General features: G+C 41.7%; 1 protein-coding gene across 4 annotated transcripts in view; it reads right to left on the bottom strand.

Moving 5' to 3' along the window:
• The window catches only part of LOC121569219 (cilia- and flagella-associated protein 46), a 105,892-nt gene extending 86,821 nt beyond the window's left edge, over positions 1 to 19,071 (bottom strand). For all 4 annotated transcript variants that reach the window (XM_041879994.1, XM_041880023.1, XM_041880005.1 and 1 more), the window contains exons 1-12: positions 18,787 to 19,071; positions 18,574 to 18,695; positions 7,405 to 7,536; positions 5,261 to 5,325; positions 4,040 to 4,204; positions 3,735 to 3,858; positions 3,454 to 3,548; positions 2,361 to 2,522; positions 1,988 to 2,087; positions 1,204 to 1,305; positions 659 to 849; positions 340 to 568 (exon numbers count right to left, since the gene is read on the bottom strand). In XM_041879994.1, the coding sequence (XP_041735928.1) occupies positions 340 to 568; positions 659 to 849; positions 1,204 to 1,305; positions 1,988 to 2,087; positions 2,361 to 2,522; positions 3,454 to 3,548; positions 3,735 to 3,858; positions 4,040 to 4,204; positions 5,261 to 5,325; positions 7,405 to 7,536; positions 18,574 to 18,695; positions 18,787 to 18,835 (1,536 nt within the window). In that variant the 5' untranslated portion in view covers positions 18,836 to 19,071. The remainder of the gene's footprint in view (positions 1 to 339; positions 569 to 658; positions 850 to 1,203; positions 1,306 to 1,987; positions 2,088 to 2,360; positions 2,523 to 3,453; positions 3,549 to 3,734; positions 3,859 to 4,039; positions 4,205 to 5,260; positions 5,326 to 7,404; positions 7,537 to 18,573; positions 18,696 to 18,786) is intronic.
• Between the last annotated feature and the right edge of the window lie 347 nt (positions 19,072 to 19,418).

Genomic DNA, 19,418 nt, shown 5'->3' with positions numbered 1-19,418 from the left:
ACAGAGAGAGAAAGACAGACAAAGACAGAGAGACTTTGACACCCATGCTGTTTTCACCTACTATGATCTCTCCTCTCAGCAGGCCAACTCTGATGTCTACTCAAAGCATGTTACCAATTGACTGATCATCTCACAGTTTGACATATCATCACAGTTTGACTTTTCATCACACACTTGGGCAACAACAAACATGCCTATCAGGAACATCACTAGCTATATTTCACAGAAATTATAATGAATGTCTGCTTCACCCTACTGTCAGGTTTCATCTTACAGTAAGTTAAGTCAGGTCAAGTCTCCCCAGTCCTGCTTTGTATTGAGTGTAAGGGGTCAGCAGACCTGTTGGATGAGCATGGCAGCCTGGTCCTCTGTCCTGCTGGGGGTCTGATATAGGGTGCCGCGGAGCTGCAGGAGGTTGAGGGCTGAGGTGAGGCGCTCGTGGTGCACGCCCCTCTCGTCCAGCAGCAGGGCCCTCTGGAGGTGGAGCAGAGCAGGCTCCAGCCTCCCCTCTTCCTCCTCAATCACTGCCAGCTCACTGTGGACCTGACAGCGCATCTCCAGCTGCACACTGAAAGAACAAAGTTAACACTTTAGATTGGACACACATGCAGGCATGAAAGTGCACACACACATAATGGCCTCTTTGAGTGTGAGTCACCTGTGAGTGTCCTCCAGGACTTGGGCCACTTTGAGGAGCGCCCCCTTGACATTCCTCCTGAGGTTGTGTTGAAGGAGGGGCAGACAGGCGTTCCACTGTGATGCACACACCGCCTGCATCACCTTGGCATCCTCCTCTCTTACTGCACTCTGCAGCACCTTGTCCAGTCTGCCTATCACCTTCAGCTGGGCCTAAGGGATCAGGCAACAACTACAGCAAGGACTGCCTAACGAATCTACAGATTCTACAAAGTATGGTGCAACACTGTTGCAACACAGGTAGAACTGCCAAACAGAACAAAAAATATATATTTAATAACGCTACCAATATAATAATTATATAATAACATCATGACATCCACAGCTTGGCTTGAATTCAAAAGAACGAATGCATTAGAAATAACACTGCATTGGAAAGAACATTGCCAGGCTTTAAAGGTATAAGGCTCTTTTGAGCTCATTTAACACTGTATTGATGTACTGTAATATGTTCTGGGTGGCAAACTGGCATATTAATGCTGCTAATTCATGCACAGGAGAGGGCACCTCCATATTGGCTTTGGAATAGTCCTTCATCCCCCCCTCCTGCTTCTTCTGGAGGTCCAGGTCACACTGGACACACTCCATCATGATGCACTGGCCAACACTCTACAAATAGAGAATTTGAAACGTAAAATACAAAACGTGTAAGGAGAATGGCATTTCTACTGCTAAATTATAGTGAGACCAGCCATGTGTATTCACAGAGTCTCAGAGTAGAGAGCTGATCTAGGATCAGGTCCCCAATGTCCATAATCGTTTTCATTATGATCAAAATGAGATAATAATTATCCTTGATCAGCACTCCTTCTTTGAGATGCTCTGTGAAAACGGGCCCAGATGGCTCAAGTTGAATCACAGTATTGAAGTTACCCAATACCCATTTCCAACCACACATTACATTTTACATTTGAGTCATTTAGCAGACGCTCTTATCCAGAGCGATTTACAGGAGCTTAGGGTTAAGTGCCTTGCAGACAGATTTTTCACCTAGTCGGCTCTGGGATTAGAACCAGCGACCTTTCGGTTACTGGCACAACGCTCTTAACCACTAACCTACCTGCTGCCCCATTACACATGTAATGTAGAATCACTGAACGTATTAGAAATACTACTGAGGGTAAAGGGAATATGTGGGCCTCTTGGGCCCCAGCTCTTCTAGCTAATCAAGTCTCTTGTCGAGACCTCGACTGAGAAATTGGGTCAATTACGTGCATATGTTTGCATAATTGCATTACTCTATATGGCATATAGAGACATGATAATAGAGATATCTGTGACCGCCACTCACAGTGACTCCCGCTGTTTTCAGCTCTCTCAGACAGTCCGCTGCCATCTGGTGATGTTTCAACTGCAAGGCCAGAAAAGCTAGCTCCAGGAGGAAGGCAACTCTTTAGAAACAATTTATAAGATTAACATGGTTAATGAGACATTCATAAGACATTCACAACACTTTGATCATCTGTAAGAGTAAAAAACGATTTAGCCATGTAATATTCAGACTGATGCTACTGAGATGTAAAGCCACTGTATTGGTGTTGAAGATAGACTATCAATTCAAATGAATTCAACAACAGGTCAATAGAGTCAAACAAAATATGGCCAATTACTAGGCCAATTGTAGTGATGATAGTAAGTATTGCAACAGGAGAGGAGATGTAGACCTGTCAGCTGGAGGGATGGGTGAGGGGCTCTCTGCAAGACAAGGGCTGGAGCTTTGAGCTGTAGCAGGGGATTGGGCTGCAGCTGAATGCATAAGGAGCAGGAAAATCTCCTTAATCCTGGCAGCATCCTCTTTTCTGGCCTCACAAAGATCATTAACATTACTGTGGAACACAGAATGAACACACACAAAGCACATGCATCTTAGTGCACACACACACATACACACACTGAACCCAGGGCATGTTAACCTACTGTATATCATTCTCATAATGATGGTAGGGTCTGGGTGATGGTATGAGTCATGCTGCCCATGTCTATAGCTCAGCTTGTTAACCGTGAGATGGTCTGACATGTAGAGTACACGCCTGCGGAGAGGGTGCTGGTCTTCCTCTCAGTAGTACCAAAAGCTAACGGGTAATAAATATCAGCGGTCTAATAACCTTGTCCCCTCTGAGATGCTCCGGGTCTAGCTGAGAGACCGCATATCACTAACCCAATGACCTAGGTCCAGTGAGTACAGAAGGTCCAAATCAACTTATGTAATGTGATCTTTAGGACCACTTATAAAGAACTGCCCACTCTCAACTCTTAAACCATGGAAAACAAATAACATACAGACCACAGCAAACAATAACCTTTTAGTTTTTAAAAGGCACAATATGTATGGCTGTGTAGGCCTAAAACTCTTCAGCAAAAAGCAAATAATGATATCAAAGCTTTTTGCTTCTTGCAAACAACTTTTGAAAAAATAACAGTGCCTGCAGTATGATTCTTCAAATGCATTTTCAAAGCAAAATATTATCAATATACACATCACAACCTAATCCCAAAAGCACTTTCAAAATACGTAGCTGCAACTTTTTAACGGTTATTGTGGTTATTACTTTTCAGTCTCATAAATGAAGATACAGAATACATCCATAATTTGAAAATAAACATACTCTGATGCGTAATCTCTGGGGATATCTTGCCTCAAAAAACATTGAGCCTACAAAGACGATCAACGGGGCATGGAAAAGTTAAGTGACAAAGAACTTTTAAGTTGATTGAACAAAATAATATCATGTTAGATAAAGGGGGGGAAACACTTACTGTTTGAGCTTCTGCATTTTGTAGATGACTGATAAAACAGGACTTGCTTCAGTTTTCTTGGGGTTTTTATTGAAGTCAAACAGCTTATGTCGTACCTAGGAGCAACATAATTGTATTAGTAGATAAATAGAACTACCCAGTTTAACCCCACATGTAACCATGCTCTACCCAAAGACAGTCAAAACAAGTGAGACGCTGGTTGTGTCTTTCCAGGACCTGACACCACATCCGAAAAGGAGTTCATGACTTTAGTCAGCACATTAAAAAAGAGAAGGCTTTACCTGTAGGGAAAATATTTTTGGATACAGGTCAGGGATATGTGACTCTATGAAGTTTGAGGTGGCCTTGGCAAAACTAGAAGCTTCTTTCCCTTTCCCAGCATCCACAAGGCATTCAACAAGGTGTCTGCATGTTGAGACAATGGATACAACAATCAATATACTCTGCACCTCAACACAAATCGTTGTACTGAAATATATTTTAAAAAATCTGATTCATAAATGTTCTGAGTCATAATTGAGGGGCATTTGGCATTACTGATTGTTAGTGTATGATGAGACAGAGCATGACAGTTAGAGCCACCTACAGCATGAGCTGAGCCCTCCAACTGTAGTCTGGTTCCCCAACCTCCTCCAGGGCCTTGACCACCTGAGTGAGGGTGGGCACCAGGTGCTGGCGTGGCCCGGGCCGCAGGAGCGGCCGGACCATCTGGAAGTAGAGCACCGAAGCATTGAATACCAAAAAGTGGTATCTGCCCGAAAGTAAAGAGTATGAGGGAAAGAAGAAAAACTGTTTTACAGATCAATAATTTACACAGCAGAAAAACACTATCTGATCTTTTTAGTACAGTTATACAGTACATTTTAATTTAGGCCAAGTGTTGACTTTGGGATGGAAATTCCTATGAATTGCAAATGAATATACACAGTACAGTATACCAGTCTTTCAATGAGTCACTGGAGAGTTTAGCCCTATTGTAAATCTCCATTTGGAGTACAGCCATTACTGGCTTACAGGCCATGAGGGTGGAATTTATCAAATAAAAAGGGTGCAGAGATTATTTGAGTTTTTCTAACATAATTCAAACTCATTTATCCACCAGGGATGACTGCGTACATTAGTCTGGGCTGTGTTAGGCATTCCCTTTGGTCTTAATTGGGATCGTTCCGGCAGCCCTTTATTGACACATATAATTACATATTAGATCTGTAATTTAATAGGATCTCTGTGGGCCCTATATGATATTATGACTTCATAATGCACCTCTTACTGTCTGTAGACCTTTTTGCATAAATCTCATAACATATCTGTGTACAGTCACAGGGCATATAAACCAGCAGATAATTCTGTTTGATATTCTTATTGCTTTGCTATTTGCTTATGGCTAGCCTTTTCACACTTAAGGGAGAATATTATGTGAAACAAATATGAATCTTAAGAGCAACTTCATATTTGTTTCATATGTTTGTGGACCAAGAGATGAACTACATCGATAAAGGCCTACATTTTCACTAAGTCTCCCACTCCTGGATATTTTTGTGCCACAGCAACAGAGTAAACTTTCATCCCCCATACTCCCCACCTAAGCCTCTCGTCATCCTGTGAATATTTCCCCTCTATGATCTCTTTTAACATAGACTGACATGATGCCACTTTGTGCTAGACAATATGAAAGACGGAACACATATCAAATAAATAATTCAACTTTTCTGTCACAAAGAGTGTGGGCACGGCTCACTTTGGTCAACTATGGAGACAGGAAAATGACTCATGTTCCTATGAAACAGGTTCCTGTTAAATTGCATACCTTGGTTTGACCTTTGAAATCTCAATAGCTTTCAGAAAATAAATCACAGCCTTTTCAATCTCCTCCTAAGAGAGAAATCATGAGTATGAAAGAGGGGGAAAAAATCACAATAACAGACAGTCAGAGGAGGAATAACATTATAAACACTATAGATTTATGTTATATGAGTCATTCATCGTATTTCTATCAAAGCTTGAGATCTGGGCCCTGTTGCATAAAATATTTTCAGTTAATTTCCCTCTTCTCTTTTCCCTTAAAGTTGCACAAAACATTTCAAGGTGAATTTCCCCCTTAAATTAAAGAGTGCCCATGAGGTCCCTTACATGCTTCATTCAGTATGGATCTCAATGTAAACAGCATTTGTGGAGGGAGGAAAACATCAACCAGCTAAATAGATATCTAGCTAGCTACATAGCTAAACAATGGAATGTGCACAATCCATGGCTACAAAGCTAGCTGGCTAGCTAGCTACCTACTCTGTAAGTTAGCTTGGCTTGCTAGAAAGTAATAGAAACAAGTTGAGAAAAAAGTTAAAGAAACGCGTTATTATTATCTTCTGAATCAATTTGTTTCTCCTGTCTTGAATGTAGAAGTTCTATTTTGCAATAACCCAAAATAAATGTCATCTCTTTGAAGAGACTCCTGAGTGGCGCAGTGGTCTAAGGCACTGCATCGCAGTGCTAACTGTGCCACTAGAGATCCTGGTTCGAATCCAGGCTCTGTCGCAGCCGGGCGCGACCGGGAGACTCATGGGCGGCGCAGAATTGGCCCAGCGTCGTCCAGGGTAGGGGAGGGAATGGCCGGCAGGGATGTAGCTCAGTTGATAGAGCATGGCGTTTGCAACGCCAGGGTTGTGGGTTTGATTCCCACGGGGGGCCAGTATATAAAAAAAATAATTGTAGCGTCTGCTAAATGACTAAAATGTAATGTAATGTAAATGAGACATTCAGTCAGTGAATCAAGTCATCTCTATGGTAACCAGATACTCTTTCTACTTTACATGCCTTCAAACTACCATAAAACCCTTAAAAGATGCCTTTACTTAAGGAAATGTTTAAGGGCCTCTATGCAACACTATGCTTACACAATTCCCTTAGGTAAGGGAAAATGATTCCTTAAGGGAAACACTTAAGATGTTTTATGCAACTGGGCCCTTAATTTATGGGAGAAATTCGCCTTAAAATGTTTTGTGCAACTGACTTAAAGTTAAGGAAACTTTTGAGGGAAAAGATGAGAGGAAAAATAACTTCAGATGTTTTATGATAACGCATAATGTTCCCTTACCTAAGGGAATTGCTTAAGGGCGTTGCATAGAGCCCCTCAAATATTTCCTTAGTTGAGGGCATTCTTAAGGGGTTTTACGGTAGTTTGAAGGTATGTATGGCAGAAAGAGTATCTGGTTTCCATGGAGATGGCCTGATTTCACTGACTAAACTTCTCTCAAAGAGATCGCTTTCATTTTGTATAGATAGCAAAATAGAACTTCTACAATCAAGACAGGATAACCAAATTGATTCAGAAGATAATAAACCACATTTCTTGTAGTTACTTTTTTCTCAACTTGTTTATATTACTTTCTAGTACCTCAAGCTAGCCTACAGAGTAGCTATAGCTAACTAGCCAGCTACAGTAGCCATAGATTGTGCACCTTCCATTGTTTAGCTAAGTAGCTAGCTGGTTGATGTTTTCCTTTTGTAACCAGAGCAGATGAAAGCAACATTCACCTCCACAAATGCTGTTTACATTGATATCCATACTGAATGAAGCAGTTAAGGGACCTCATGGGCACCCTTAACATTTTCACTTATTTTAAGGGGGAAATTCACCTTTAAAAAATGTGTGCAACGGACTTAAAGTTAAGGAAACTTTAAGGGAAAAGATAAGGGGGAAGTTAACTTAAGGTGTTTTATGCAACCGGGCCCAGAGCTTCAAATGGAAGTATGCAGAGGTCAGACCAGAGGAACCAATGCTAAGCTGCTGGTTCTATGGGAAAATACAGACAGTGCTGCTAGAGTCACAAAGGTTGTCTCTGTTCATCCATTATAAAATGTCAAACCAATGGTTATCAGAGCAGATGCGCTGAGACGATCGAACATCGCTGAACAACCACAAACGAGTAGACTTTTAGTTGCGTTTGTCCTCACCACACTCCCAAAGCTCTGTGGAGACTTCAGCTGGCCCTGACAGAGGTACGCTCGGCACAGGAATTGATTGGCTGGGGGTTTCCCTTCAAAGTACATCATTAGGCAGTCTCGGCTGATATCTGCACATCCCAGCTGAAACACAAAACAGACCCTGAAATATGCTGTCTTCACACATTATTCTACTTTTAATCTGTAATTAAACAAGTTGACAGAAGTCTGAGAATGTAAGAGTTCGATGTGGATTTATTTCCTTCTTTGTATGCACGTGTTTTCCCATTAAACAAAGTTGACTTTGCAATGGAAGCCAGTATTTCACTGGCTAAAGCTATGTAGACCAGTCATACTCAACAGGCTGACCGCGGTCCGGATCCGGACCCAGAACAGAGTAAAATTAAATATACAGTGCATTCGGAAAGCATTCAGACCCCTTGACTTTTTCCACATTTTGTTACGTTACAGCCTTATTAAAAAATTTTATAAATTGTTTTCAATCTACACACAATACCCCATAATGAAAAAGCAAAAACAGGTTTTTAGAAATGTTTGCAAATGTATTAAAAATAAAAACTGAAATATCACATTTACAAATACTTATTTCCCTCATTAAAATGCAAATCAAATGAAAACATTTTAGAAATGCGTTTTTCTGGATTTTTTCTGTCTCACTGTTCAAATAAACCTACCATTAAAATTATAGACTGATCATTTCTTTGTCAGTGGGCAAACGTACAAAATCAGCAGGGGATCAAATATTTTTTTCCCCTCACTGTAAGTATTCAGACCCTTTACTCAGTACTTTGTTGAAGCACCTTTGGCAGTGATTACAGCCTCGAGTCTTCTTGGGTATGAGCTTGGCACAACTGTATTTGGGGAGTTTCTCCCATTCTTCTCTGCAGATCCTCTCAAGCTCTGTCAGGTTGGATGGGTGGCGTCGCTGCACAGCCATTTTCAGGTCTCTCCAGAGATGTTCAATCGGGTTCAAGTCCGAGCTCTGGCTGGGCCACTCAAGCACATTCAGAGACTTGTCCTGAAGCCACTCCTGCGTTGTCTTGGCTGTGTGCTTAGGGTCGTTGTCCTGTTGGAAGGTGAACGCCCCAGTCTGAGGTCCTGAGTGCTCTGGAGCAGGTTTTCATCAAGGAGCTCTCTGTACTTTGCTCCGTTCATCTTTCCTTCGATCCTGACTTGTCTCCCAGTGCCTGCCGCTGAAAAACATCCCCACAGCATGATGCTGCTACCGCCATGCTTCACTGTAGGGATGGTGCCAGGTTTCCTCCAGACGTGACGCTTGGCATTCAGGCCAAAGAGTTCAATCTTGGTTTCATCAGACCAGAGAATCTTGTTTCTCATGGTCTGAGAGTCCTTTAGGTGCCCTTTGGCAAACTCCAAGTGGGCTGTCATGTGCCTTTTACTGAGGAGTGGCTTCCGTCTGGCCACTCTACCATCAAGGCCTGATTGGTGGAGCGCTGCAGAGATGGTTGTCCTTCTGGAAGGTTCTTCCATCTCCACAGAGGAACTCTGGAGCTCTGTCAGAGTGACCATCGGGTTCTTGGTCACCTCCCTGACCAAGGCCCTTCTCCCCCGATTGACCAGTTAGGAAGCCTGCTCTGGGAAGAGTCTTGGTGGTTCCAAACTTCTTCCATTTAAGAAGGATGGAGGCCACTGTGTTCTTGGGGACCTTCAATGCTGCAGATATGTTTTGGTGCCCTTCCCCAGATCTGTGCCGAGACACAATCCTGTCTCGGAGCTCTACGGAGAATTCCTTCGACCTCATGGCTTGGTTTTTGCTCTGACATGCACTGTCAACTGTGGGACCTTATATAGACAGGTGTGTGCCTTTCCAAATCATGTTCAATCAATTGAATTTACCACAGGTGGACCCCAATCAAGTTGTAGAAACATCTTAAGGATGATCAATGGAAACAGGATGCATACGAGCTCAATTTCGAATCTCATAGCAAAGGGTCTGAATACTTATGTAAATAAGGTATTTCTGTTTGTTCTTTTTAATACATATGGAAAATTTTCTAAAAACCAGTTTTTGCTTTGTCATTATGGGGTATTGTGTGTAGATTAATGAGAAAAAAATAATTTCATCAATTTTAGAATAAGTCTGTAAAGTAACAAAATGTGGAAAAAGGGATACTGAATACTTTCCAAAAGCACTGTATATAAATAAATAAAAAATGTTGGGGGAAAATCAGCCTGGTATCATTACATGGCAAAATGTGTAGAATTGCAGTAAATTAGCATTAAAATTGCACAATTTTCTCTCCGCCAATAAGAGGGGTGTGAACAGTTTGGGGTTGCATGGGTTGTGAGGTGGGGGTATGCCGATAAATTATATATCCATACAGACCATTGTCACCTAGGAAATGCGTGTGACCAGACCTTCTCAAATATACTAAACAAAAATATAAAAATGCGACATGCAACAATTTCAAAGATTTTACTGAGTTACAGTTCATTTAAGGAAATCAGTCAATTGAAATACATTCATTAGGGCCAAATCTATCGATTTCACATGACTGGGCAGGGATGCAGCCATGGGTGGGCCTTGGAGACCATAGGCCCACCCAGTTGGGGAGCCAGGCCCAGCCAATCAGAATGAGTTTTTCCCCACAAAAGGGATTTATTACAGACAGAAACTCTTCACTAACAGGGATATAAAGAAATGTGTGCACAACATTTGTGATAAAGAAGCTTTTTGTGTGTATGGAACATTTCTGGGATTTTTTATTCCAGCTCATGAAAAATGGGACCAACACTTACATGTTGCGTATATATTTTTGTTCAGTGTAGTACTTGAGTACCCCTGATGTACACTGTGCAGCCTGAACACTATGCCTTAGGGATATCTTGGAGAATCAAACTGTAATTTACATAAATATTCAGTTTGGTAAATGTATTCAACAATCCTTATGGCACGTGTTTCTCTCGGCAAAAGCATACAATCATGATGAGTCTTTGTTGGTTCACTTAAGTCTTCTGAAAGGGTTCATATGAATAATGCTTAATCTTGTGAAGCATGTAGGCTACATGCCTAAGATTTTCCCCAAGTGAGCTCATATTGCTGTTGGCAAGAATTATGTAATATTCAACCATTCCTTATGGCCCATGGATCTCTGAGCAAAAGAAGACAAACGTGATTCTTATTCACTCTGACATCTTCTGTGCTATCCACCCTGACCCATATATAAACAAAAATACATCTCTGCTCATCTTAACCACAACATATTTGTCATTAGCCCGAGTCTCTAATTGCTGTAAACAAGGATGGCTCATTAGGAATTAAACAGTATTTTGATGGATTGATAACTTTTTATTTACTAAACAACATAGGCTATTCCCTTCTGCATCATATACAGTGGGAAAAAGTGTTTAGTCAGCCACCAATTGTGCAAGTTCTCCCACTTAAAAAGATGAGAGAGGCCTGTAATTTTCATCATAGGTACACATCACATCACATTGTAGGATTTTTAATTAATTTATTTGCAAATTATGGTGGAAAATAAGTATTTGGTCAATAACAAAAGTTTCTCAATACTTTGTTATATACCCTTTGTTGGCAATGACACAGGTCAAACGTTTTCTGTAAGTCTTCACAAGGTTTTCACACACTGTTGCTGGTATTTTGGCCCATTCCTCCATGCAGATCTCCTCTAGAGCAGTGATGTTTTGGGGCTGTCGCTGGGCAACACAGACTTTCAACTCTCTCCAAAGATTTTCTATGGGGTTGAGATCTGGAGACTGGCTAGGCCACTCCAGGACCTTGAAATGCTTCTACGAAGCCACTCCTTCGTTGCCCGGGCGGTGTGTTTGGGATCATTGTCATGCTGAAAGACCCAGCCACGTTTCATCTTCAATGCCCTTGCTGATGGAAGGAGGTTTTCACTCAAAATCTCACGATACATGGCCCCATTCATTCTTTCCTTTACACGGATCAGTCGTCCTGGTCCCTTTGCAGAAAAACAGCCCCAAAGCATGATGTTTCCACCCCCATGCTTCACAGTAGGTATGGTGTTCGTTGGATGCAACTCAGCATTCTTTGTCCTCAAAAGTGCTATTTTGGTTTCATCTGACCATATGACATTCTCCCAATCCTTTTCTGGATCATCCAAATGCACTCTAGCAAACTTCAGACGGGCCTGGACATGTACTGGCTTAAGCAGGGGGACACGTCTGGCACTGCAGGATTTGAGTCCCTAGCGGCGTAGTGTGTTACTGATGGTAGGCTTTGTTACTTTGGTCCCAGCTCTCTGCAGGTCATTCACTAGGTCCCCCCGTGTGGTTCTGGGATTTTTGCTCACCGTTCTTGTGATCATTTTGACCCCACGGGGTGAGATCTTGCGTGGAGCCCCAGATCGAGGGAGATTATCAGTGGTCTTGTATGTCTTCCATTTCCTAATAATTGCTCCCACAGTTGATTTCTTCAAACCAAGCTGCTTACCTATTGCAGATTCAGTCTTCCTAGCCTGGTGCAGGTCTACAATTTTGTTTCTGGTGTCCTTTGACAGCTCTTTGGTCTTGGCCATAGTGGAGTTTGGAGTGTGACTGTTTGAGGTTGTGGACAGGTGTCTTTTATACTGATAACAAGTTCAAACAGGTGCCATTAATACAGGTAACGAGTGGAGGACAGAGCAGCCTCTTAAAGAAGAAGTTACAGGTCTGTGAGAGCCAGAAATCTTGCTTGTTTGTAGGTGACCAAATACTTATTTTCCACCATAATTTGCAAATAAATTCATTAAAAATCCTACAATGTGATTTTCTGGATTTTTTTCTCTCAATTTGTCTGTCATAGTTGACGTGTACCTATGATGAAAATTACAGGCCTCTCTCATCTTTTTAAGTGGGAGAACTTGCACAATTGGTGGCTGACTAAATACCTTTTAACTGTGAGAGACGGAATCTAAAAACAAATTCCAGAAAATCACATTGTATGATTTTTATGTAATTAATTTGCATTTTATTGCATGATATAAGTATTTGATACATCAGAAAAGCAGAACTTAATATTTGGTACAGAAATCATTTGTTTGCAATTACAGAGATCATACGTTTCCTGTAGGTCTTGACCAGGTTTGCACACACTGCAGCAGGGATTTTGGCCCTTCTCCAGATCCTTCAGGTTTTGGGGCTGTCGCTGGGCAATATGGACTTTCAGCTCCCTCCAAAGATTTTCTATTGGGTTACTACTCTATTGGCGATACATGGCCCCATCCATCCTCCCCTCAATACAGTGCAGTCGTCCTGTCCCCTTTGCAGAAAAGCATCCCCAAAGAATGATGTTTCCAACTCCATGCTTCACGGTTGGGATGGTGTTCTTGGGGTTGGGGTTCTTCTTCCTCCAAACACGGCGAGTGGAGTTTAGACCAAAGAGCTCTATTTTTGTCTCATCAGACCACATTACCTTCTCCCATTCCTCCTCTGGATCATCCAGATGGTCATTGGCAAATTTCAGACGGGCCTGGACATGCGCCGGCTTGAGAAGGGGGACTTACGTGCGCTGCAGGATTTTAATCAATGACGGCGTAGTATGTTACTAATGGTTTTCTTTGAGACTGTGGTCCCAGCTCTCTTCAGGTCATTGACCAGGTCCTGCCGTGTAGTTCTGGGCTGATTCCCTCACCTTCCTCATGATCATTGATGCCCCACGAGGTGAGATCTTGCATGGAGCCCCAGACCAAGGGTGATTGACCGTCATCTTGAACTTCTTCCATTTTCTAATAATTGCGCCAACAGTTGTTGCCTTCTCACCAAGCTGCTCGCCTATTGTCCTGTAGCCCATCCCAGCTTTGTGCAGGTCTACAATTTTATCCCTGATGTCCTTACACAGCTCTCTGGTCTTGGCCATTGTGGAGAGGTTGGAGTCTATTTGATTGAGTGTGTGGACAGGTGTCTTTTATACAGGTAACGAGTTCAAACAGGTGCAGTTAATACAGGTAATGAGTGGAGAACAGGAGGGCTTCTTAAAGAAAAACTAACAGGTCTGTGAGAGCCGGAATTCTTACTGGTTGGTAGGTGTTCAAATACTTATGTCATGCAATAAAATGCAAATTAATTATTTAAAAATCATACAATGTGATTTTCTGGATTTTTGTTTTAGATTCCGTCTCTCACAGTTGAAGTGCACCTATGATAAAAATTACAGACCCGCTCAAATAAACCTACCATGAAAATTATAGACTGATCATGTCTTTGTAAGTAGGAAAACCTGCAAAATCGGCAGTGTATCAAATACTTGTTCTCCCCACTGTATATATATATATATATATATATATATATATATATATATATATATATATACAGTGAGGGAAAAAAGTATTTGATACCCTGCTGATTTTGTACATTTGCCCACTGACAAAGACATGATCAGTCTATAATTTTAATGGTAGGTTTATTTGAACGGTGAGAGACAGAATATCAACAAAAAAAATCCAGAAAAACGCATGTCAAAAATGTTATAAATTGATTTGCATTTTAATGAGGGAAATAAGTATTTGACCCCCTCTCAATCAGAAAGATTTCTGACTCCTAATCTCAGCTTGTTACCTATATAAAAGACACCTGTCCACAGAAGCAATCAATCAATCAGATTCCAAACTCTCCACCATGGCCAAGACCAAAGAGCTCTCCAAGGATGTCAGGGACAAGATTGTAGACCTACACAAGGCTGGAATGGGCTACAAGACCATCGCCAAGCAGCTTGGTGAGAAGGTGACAACAGTTGGTGCGATTATTCGCAAATGGAAGAAACACAAAAGAACTGTCAATCTCCCTCGGCCTGGGGCTCCATGCAAGATCTCACCTCGTGGAGTTGCAATGATCATGAGAACGGTGAGGAATCAGCCCAGAACTACACGGGAGGATCTTGTCAATGGTCTCAAGGCAGCTGGGACCATAGTCACCAAGAAAACAATTGGTAACACACTACGCCGTGAAGGACTGAAATCCTGCAGCGCCCGTAAGGTCCCCCTGCTCAAGAAAGCACATATACAGGCCCGTCTGAAGTTTGCCAATGAGCATCTGAATGATTCAGAGGAGAACTGGGTGAAAGTGTTGTGGTCAGATGAGACCAAAATCGAGCTCTTTGGCATCAACTCAACTCGCCGTGTTTGGAGGAGGAGGAATGCTGCCTATGACCCCAAGAACACCATCCCCACCGTCAAACATGGAGGTGGAAACATTATGCTTTGGGGGTGTTTTTCTGCTAAGGGGACAGGACAACTTCACCGCATCAAAGGGACGATGGACGGGGCCATGTACCGTCAAATCTTGGGTGAGAACCTCCTTCCCTCAGCCAGGGCATTGAAAATGGGTCGTGGATGGGTATTCCAGCATGACAATGACCCAAAACACACGGCCAAGGCAACAAAGGAGTGGCTCAAGAAGAAGCACATTAAAGTCCTGGAGTGGCCTAGCCAGTCTCCAGACCTTAATCCCATATAAAATCTGTGGAGGGAGCTGAAGGTCCGAGTTGCCAAACGTCAGCCTCGAAACCTTAATGACTTGGAGAAGATCTGCAAAGAGGAGTTGAACAAAATCCCTCCTGAGATGTGTGCAAACCTGGTGGCCAACTACAAGAAACGTCTGACCTCTGTGATTGTTGTTATTCTGTCTCTCACTGTTCAAATAAACCTAACATTAAAATGATAGACTGATCATGTCTTTGTCAGTGGGCAAACGTACAAAATCAGCAGGGGATCAAATACTTTTTTCCCTCACTGTATATATATATATATATATATATATATATATATATATATATATATATATATATATATATATATATATATATATATATATATATATATATATATATCATTATATTTTATTTCTTTGCCTGCTTTGCATGTTACTTTGGCATTAATATGTGTCACATATCAGTTTGCAAACAATGGAGAAATAAAATCATTGAGTTAATAAAGCTGCATACAAACATGGTCTCTTTTTTTCTTTCTTGAGTAAGGCAGCTCCTAAATGCAGGTGTTTCAGCCTAGCTCAGTGCTTTCTGTGGTGGTGAGGCAGACAGCGGAAAATACAGATCGTAGGGGTTGGTAATGTTCTCTAGTTGCACCGTGATTGTCTCAGTGTTCTGTCACTCATGGGGACACTACATCACTGCAAAATCTACAGGGAGAGCTAAATTCTAGCCCCTTGGGTGCTGCCATAGATTTACCTTAGAAGTGCCCATCCAAGAAGGCTCAAGGTTATTGGCCACAGATAAAATGACGTCAAATCACGTTAAATCTACCGTAGCTTTGATTGGACTGATCATGTCAACATCATACTTTCAAAATCTTAGCTAGCAAGCTAGACAAGCAGTCATCATCATGAATCAAGTCGACAATCTACTGGCAAATCCTTTTCAATCCTTGTCATATGAAGAGAAATTATAGATAAAACGTATCGGTGCTCATCGGCCATTGGACATAAACATTACACAACAAGTTGGAAATCGCAAATTCAACAATGAGTGGTTTGGAAGGAATCAGTGCGAAACTGCAAGCCTTGCAAAGCAATCACCAGCGTGCTATTCAGTGGAGAGGGTTTGTGGTCCAAGTCTGGTGTTTAAGGGTCTCTTTTCCAAGCTTAAAAGGATAAACATTCACAAGCAACACCATGGGCATGAAAAGGTTGAATACATTGGCAATGCTGTCAATCGAGCATGACTTGTGCAGCGTTCAAAACAACTGGAAACTCGGAACTGGGAAATCTCAGACTTCAGTGAGTTCAAGACAACTGGGAAAATAGGTTTTGAACAGTCATCCAACTCGGAATTCCAAGATGGGAACTCTGGCCTCTTTCTAGAGCCCCGACCTGAAGATCACTGACGTCACGATTCAACCTTGTTTTCTTTAGAGTTCCCAGTTGTTTGAAAGTGCCATAAATACAGAGAATGCCAGACATTGATGACAAAGTTTGACGACAAAATTTGCCCACAAGGACCGCCGCGCCACCTTCCTGTTTAAGTAAGCACAACAAGGTGAGTCCAAACATGTATTGTATGCTGCTGCATAAATGATGTAATATGCCAGGGAGATATGTATACTGTAGCTAAGAAAGCAATGCTAAGTGTATGTTGTGTAGTAAGCTGTTAGTAGCCCATGTGCCACACCCTAATAATTTGGTCACTTTCCCCCTCTTAACTTAGCCTACTGTTCTGACTTGGTGGTGTACAGTGGCTTGCGAAAGTATTCACTCCCCTTGGCATTTTTCCTATTTTGTTGCCTTACAACCTGGAATTAAAATTGATTTTTGGGGGGTTGGTGAACCTCCATCCCAGTCTCAAATCTGTGGAAGACTGAAACAGGTTTCCCTCAAGAATTTCGCTGTATTTAGCGCCATCCATCATTCCTTCAATTCTGACCAGTTTCCCTGCCGATGAAAAACAGCCCCACAGCATGATGTTCTCGGGGTGATGAGAGGTGTTGGGTTTGCGCCAGACATAGCGTTTTCCTTGATGGCCAAAAAGCTCAATTTTAGTCTCACCTGACCAGAGTACCTTCTTCCATATGTTTGGGGAGTCTCCCACATGCCTTTTGGTGAACACCAAACGTGTTTGCTTATTTTTTTCTTTAAGCAATGGCTTTTTTCTGGCCACTCTTCCGTAAAGCCCAGCTCTGTGGAGTGTACGGCTTAAAGTGGTCCTATGGACAAATACTCCAATCTCCGTTGTGGAGCTTTGCTGCTCCTTCAGGGTTATATTTGATCTCTTCGTTGCCTCTCTGATGGCTGCCCTCTCTTGGCAGGTTTGTTGTGGTGCCATATTCTTTCAATGTTTTAATAATGGATTTAATGGTGCTCCGTGGGATGTTCAACATTTCTGATATTTTTTTATAACCCAACCCTGATCTGTACTTCTTCACAACTTTGTCCCTGACATGTTTGGAGAGCTCCTTGGTCTTCATGGTGCCGCTTGCTTGGTGGTGCCCCTTGCTTAGTGGTGTCACAGACTCTGGGCCTTTCAGAACAGGTGTATATATACTGAGATCATGTGACAGATCATGTGACACTTAGATTGCACACAGGTGGACTTTATTTAACTAATTATGTGACTTCTGAAGGTAATTGGTTGCACCAGATCTTATTTAAGGGCTTCATAGCAAAGAGGGTGAATACATATGCACGCACCACTTTTCCGTTATTTTATTTTTTTGAAAATATTTTTTTTATTTAATTATAAAATAATAATATAATATGCCATTTAGCAGACACTTTTATCCAAAGCGACTTACAGTCATATTTTCACTTCACGAATTTGGACTATTTTGTGTATGTCCATGACATGAAATCCAAATAAAAATCAATTTAAATTACAGGTTGTAATGCAACAAAATAGGAAAAACGCCAAGGGGGATGAATACTTTTGCAAGGCACTGTACATGTGGCCTATAATCTGTTTTAGAGAAATGTCATCATCGAATACAGGGAGAATACTGTAAGAATGGCCCATGTTCTGAATTCTGTCGCTGTACAAATCAAAAGTGCTGAACAAATAGTTATATTAGCTCATTCATTAAAGTCTTCATCGAAATTACGTATTGCCTCTTACCCGCTCATCGTTCCCTTATGCTATAGATTGTACATCTCAATTGTCAGTAGAAACCACATTTGTTTAAGCAAGTCAGCCATATCAGGTATGTTTTTAAACACCGCTGATAGCCAGGTATAAGGTGGTAAGGATTCACTCCATGGTGCTGAAAAGAAAGCTCTGAGGTTGGGACAGCTTTATGTAGCTCAGGTCCCGTGTAGCTCAGTTGGTAGAGCATGTCATTTGCAACGCCAGGGTTGTGTGTTCTATTCCCACGGGGGGCAGTATGAAAAAAAAAAAATATGTATGCACTCACTAACTGTAAGTCGCTCTGGATAAGAGCGTCTGCTAAAATGACTAAAAAATTAATAAATAATAAATAAATAAAATGTAGGCCCTAACAGTTTGTGGGCACCGTTTGTCAGCATTATAGTGCAATTAATTTAGTGTTGTGTAGTGGCTTTGCTGGCATGCATCTAAAAACAAAATGTAGAGTTTGACCCACCAAGATTTACATGCTAAAATCGCCACTGCATGATTGTAGCGAACAACACGTCACTAGCTGGCTTACAATTGTAACAATGTAACAGTTTAGCTAATTGAATTGTTTGCAACATTATAGCACAGCATAGGCCTACCTGTAGGGCTTGTTCTGCGCACAGAACGTACAAATCTGGGCAGAAGCATCGCGTATCTGACGCGGTCTCTTCAGGTGTCCCCTCTCTGATCATGTCATAGGCTGCATTCAGCGCATCAGTGTCTAAAGACAAAACCACATGATGTGAAACGTGTTCAACAACATTGTCAGTCAACTAGTTAGCTAGCTAAGACACTAGCTAGTAGTGTGTTACCTTTTTGTTGGCGTGCCTTGGTCAAATACTGGCGAATGTGAAGATCCATGATGCTCAGTCTTGACAGGTGGTTGCTGTGCTAAACTTAGCCGGGCCCGGCTAGCTTTAGTTTAGCAAATAACTAACTTGCTAGCTAACGTTATGTATTGCTAACATAACGTTAATTAACCTGGTAAGTCAGTTATATGTCACTACTACTTTGCTAGATACTACTCGCTAAATACTTAGCTAAACTAGTAGCTATACTGACAAGGTTTTGCGTCTCCTGTAGCACCACTACTAAGCTTGTTGTTGTTAGGAAATTGGGAGTGTATCTTAGCAACAAGTAACGGCGGAAGGGACTCTCAGTGGGCCGGCCCATTTGGCTCCATTCAGTTAAAAGAGACGGTAATTTGGCTCCCAAATCGCTCTTCGTTCAGTAGCGCTTAAAAATGTAAGCTACCTAAAACCATGAAAAAATTGCAAATATCTAATGTAAAGCCTACAAAGTTTACAACCATCATGTCAAATTGTGACATGTGAGTTCAAATAAAGTTTTACCTGACCAAATTCTTAGATGGGCTGCAAAAATAAAGAAGAAAAATTGAACGCACTGCAAAAGTGTGGACACCAGAAAAAGTATTTATCCTAGA

This window comes from Coregonus clupeaformis, chromosome 1 (assembly GCF_020615455.1).
Source record: "Coregonus clupeaformis isolate EN_2021a chromosome 1, ASM2061545v1, whole genome shotgun sequence".
Classification (NCBI taxonomy): domain Eukaryota; kingdom Metazoa; phylum Chordata; class Actinopteri; order Salmoniformes; family Salmonidae; genus Coregonus; species Coregonus clupeaformis.
This window is presented reverse-complemented; position numbering and strand designations above follow the sequence as displayed.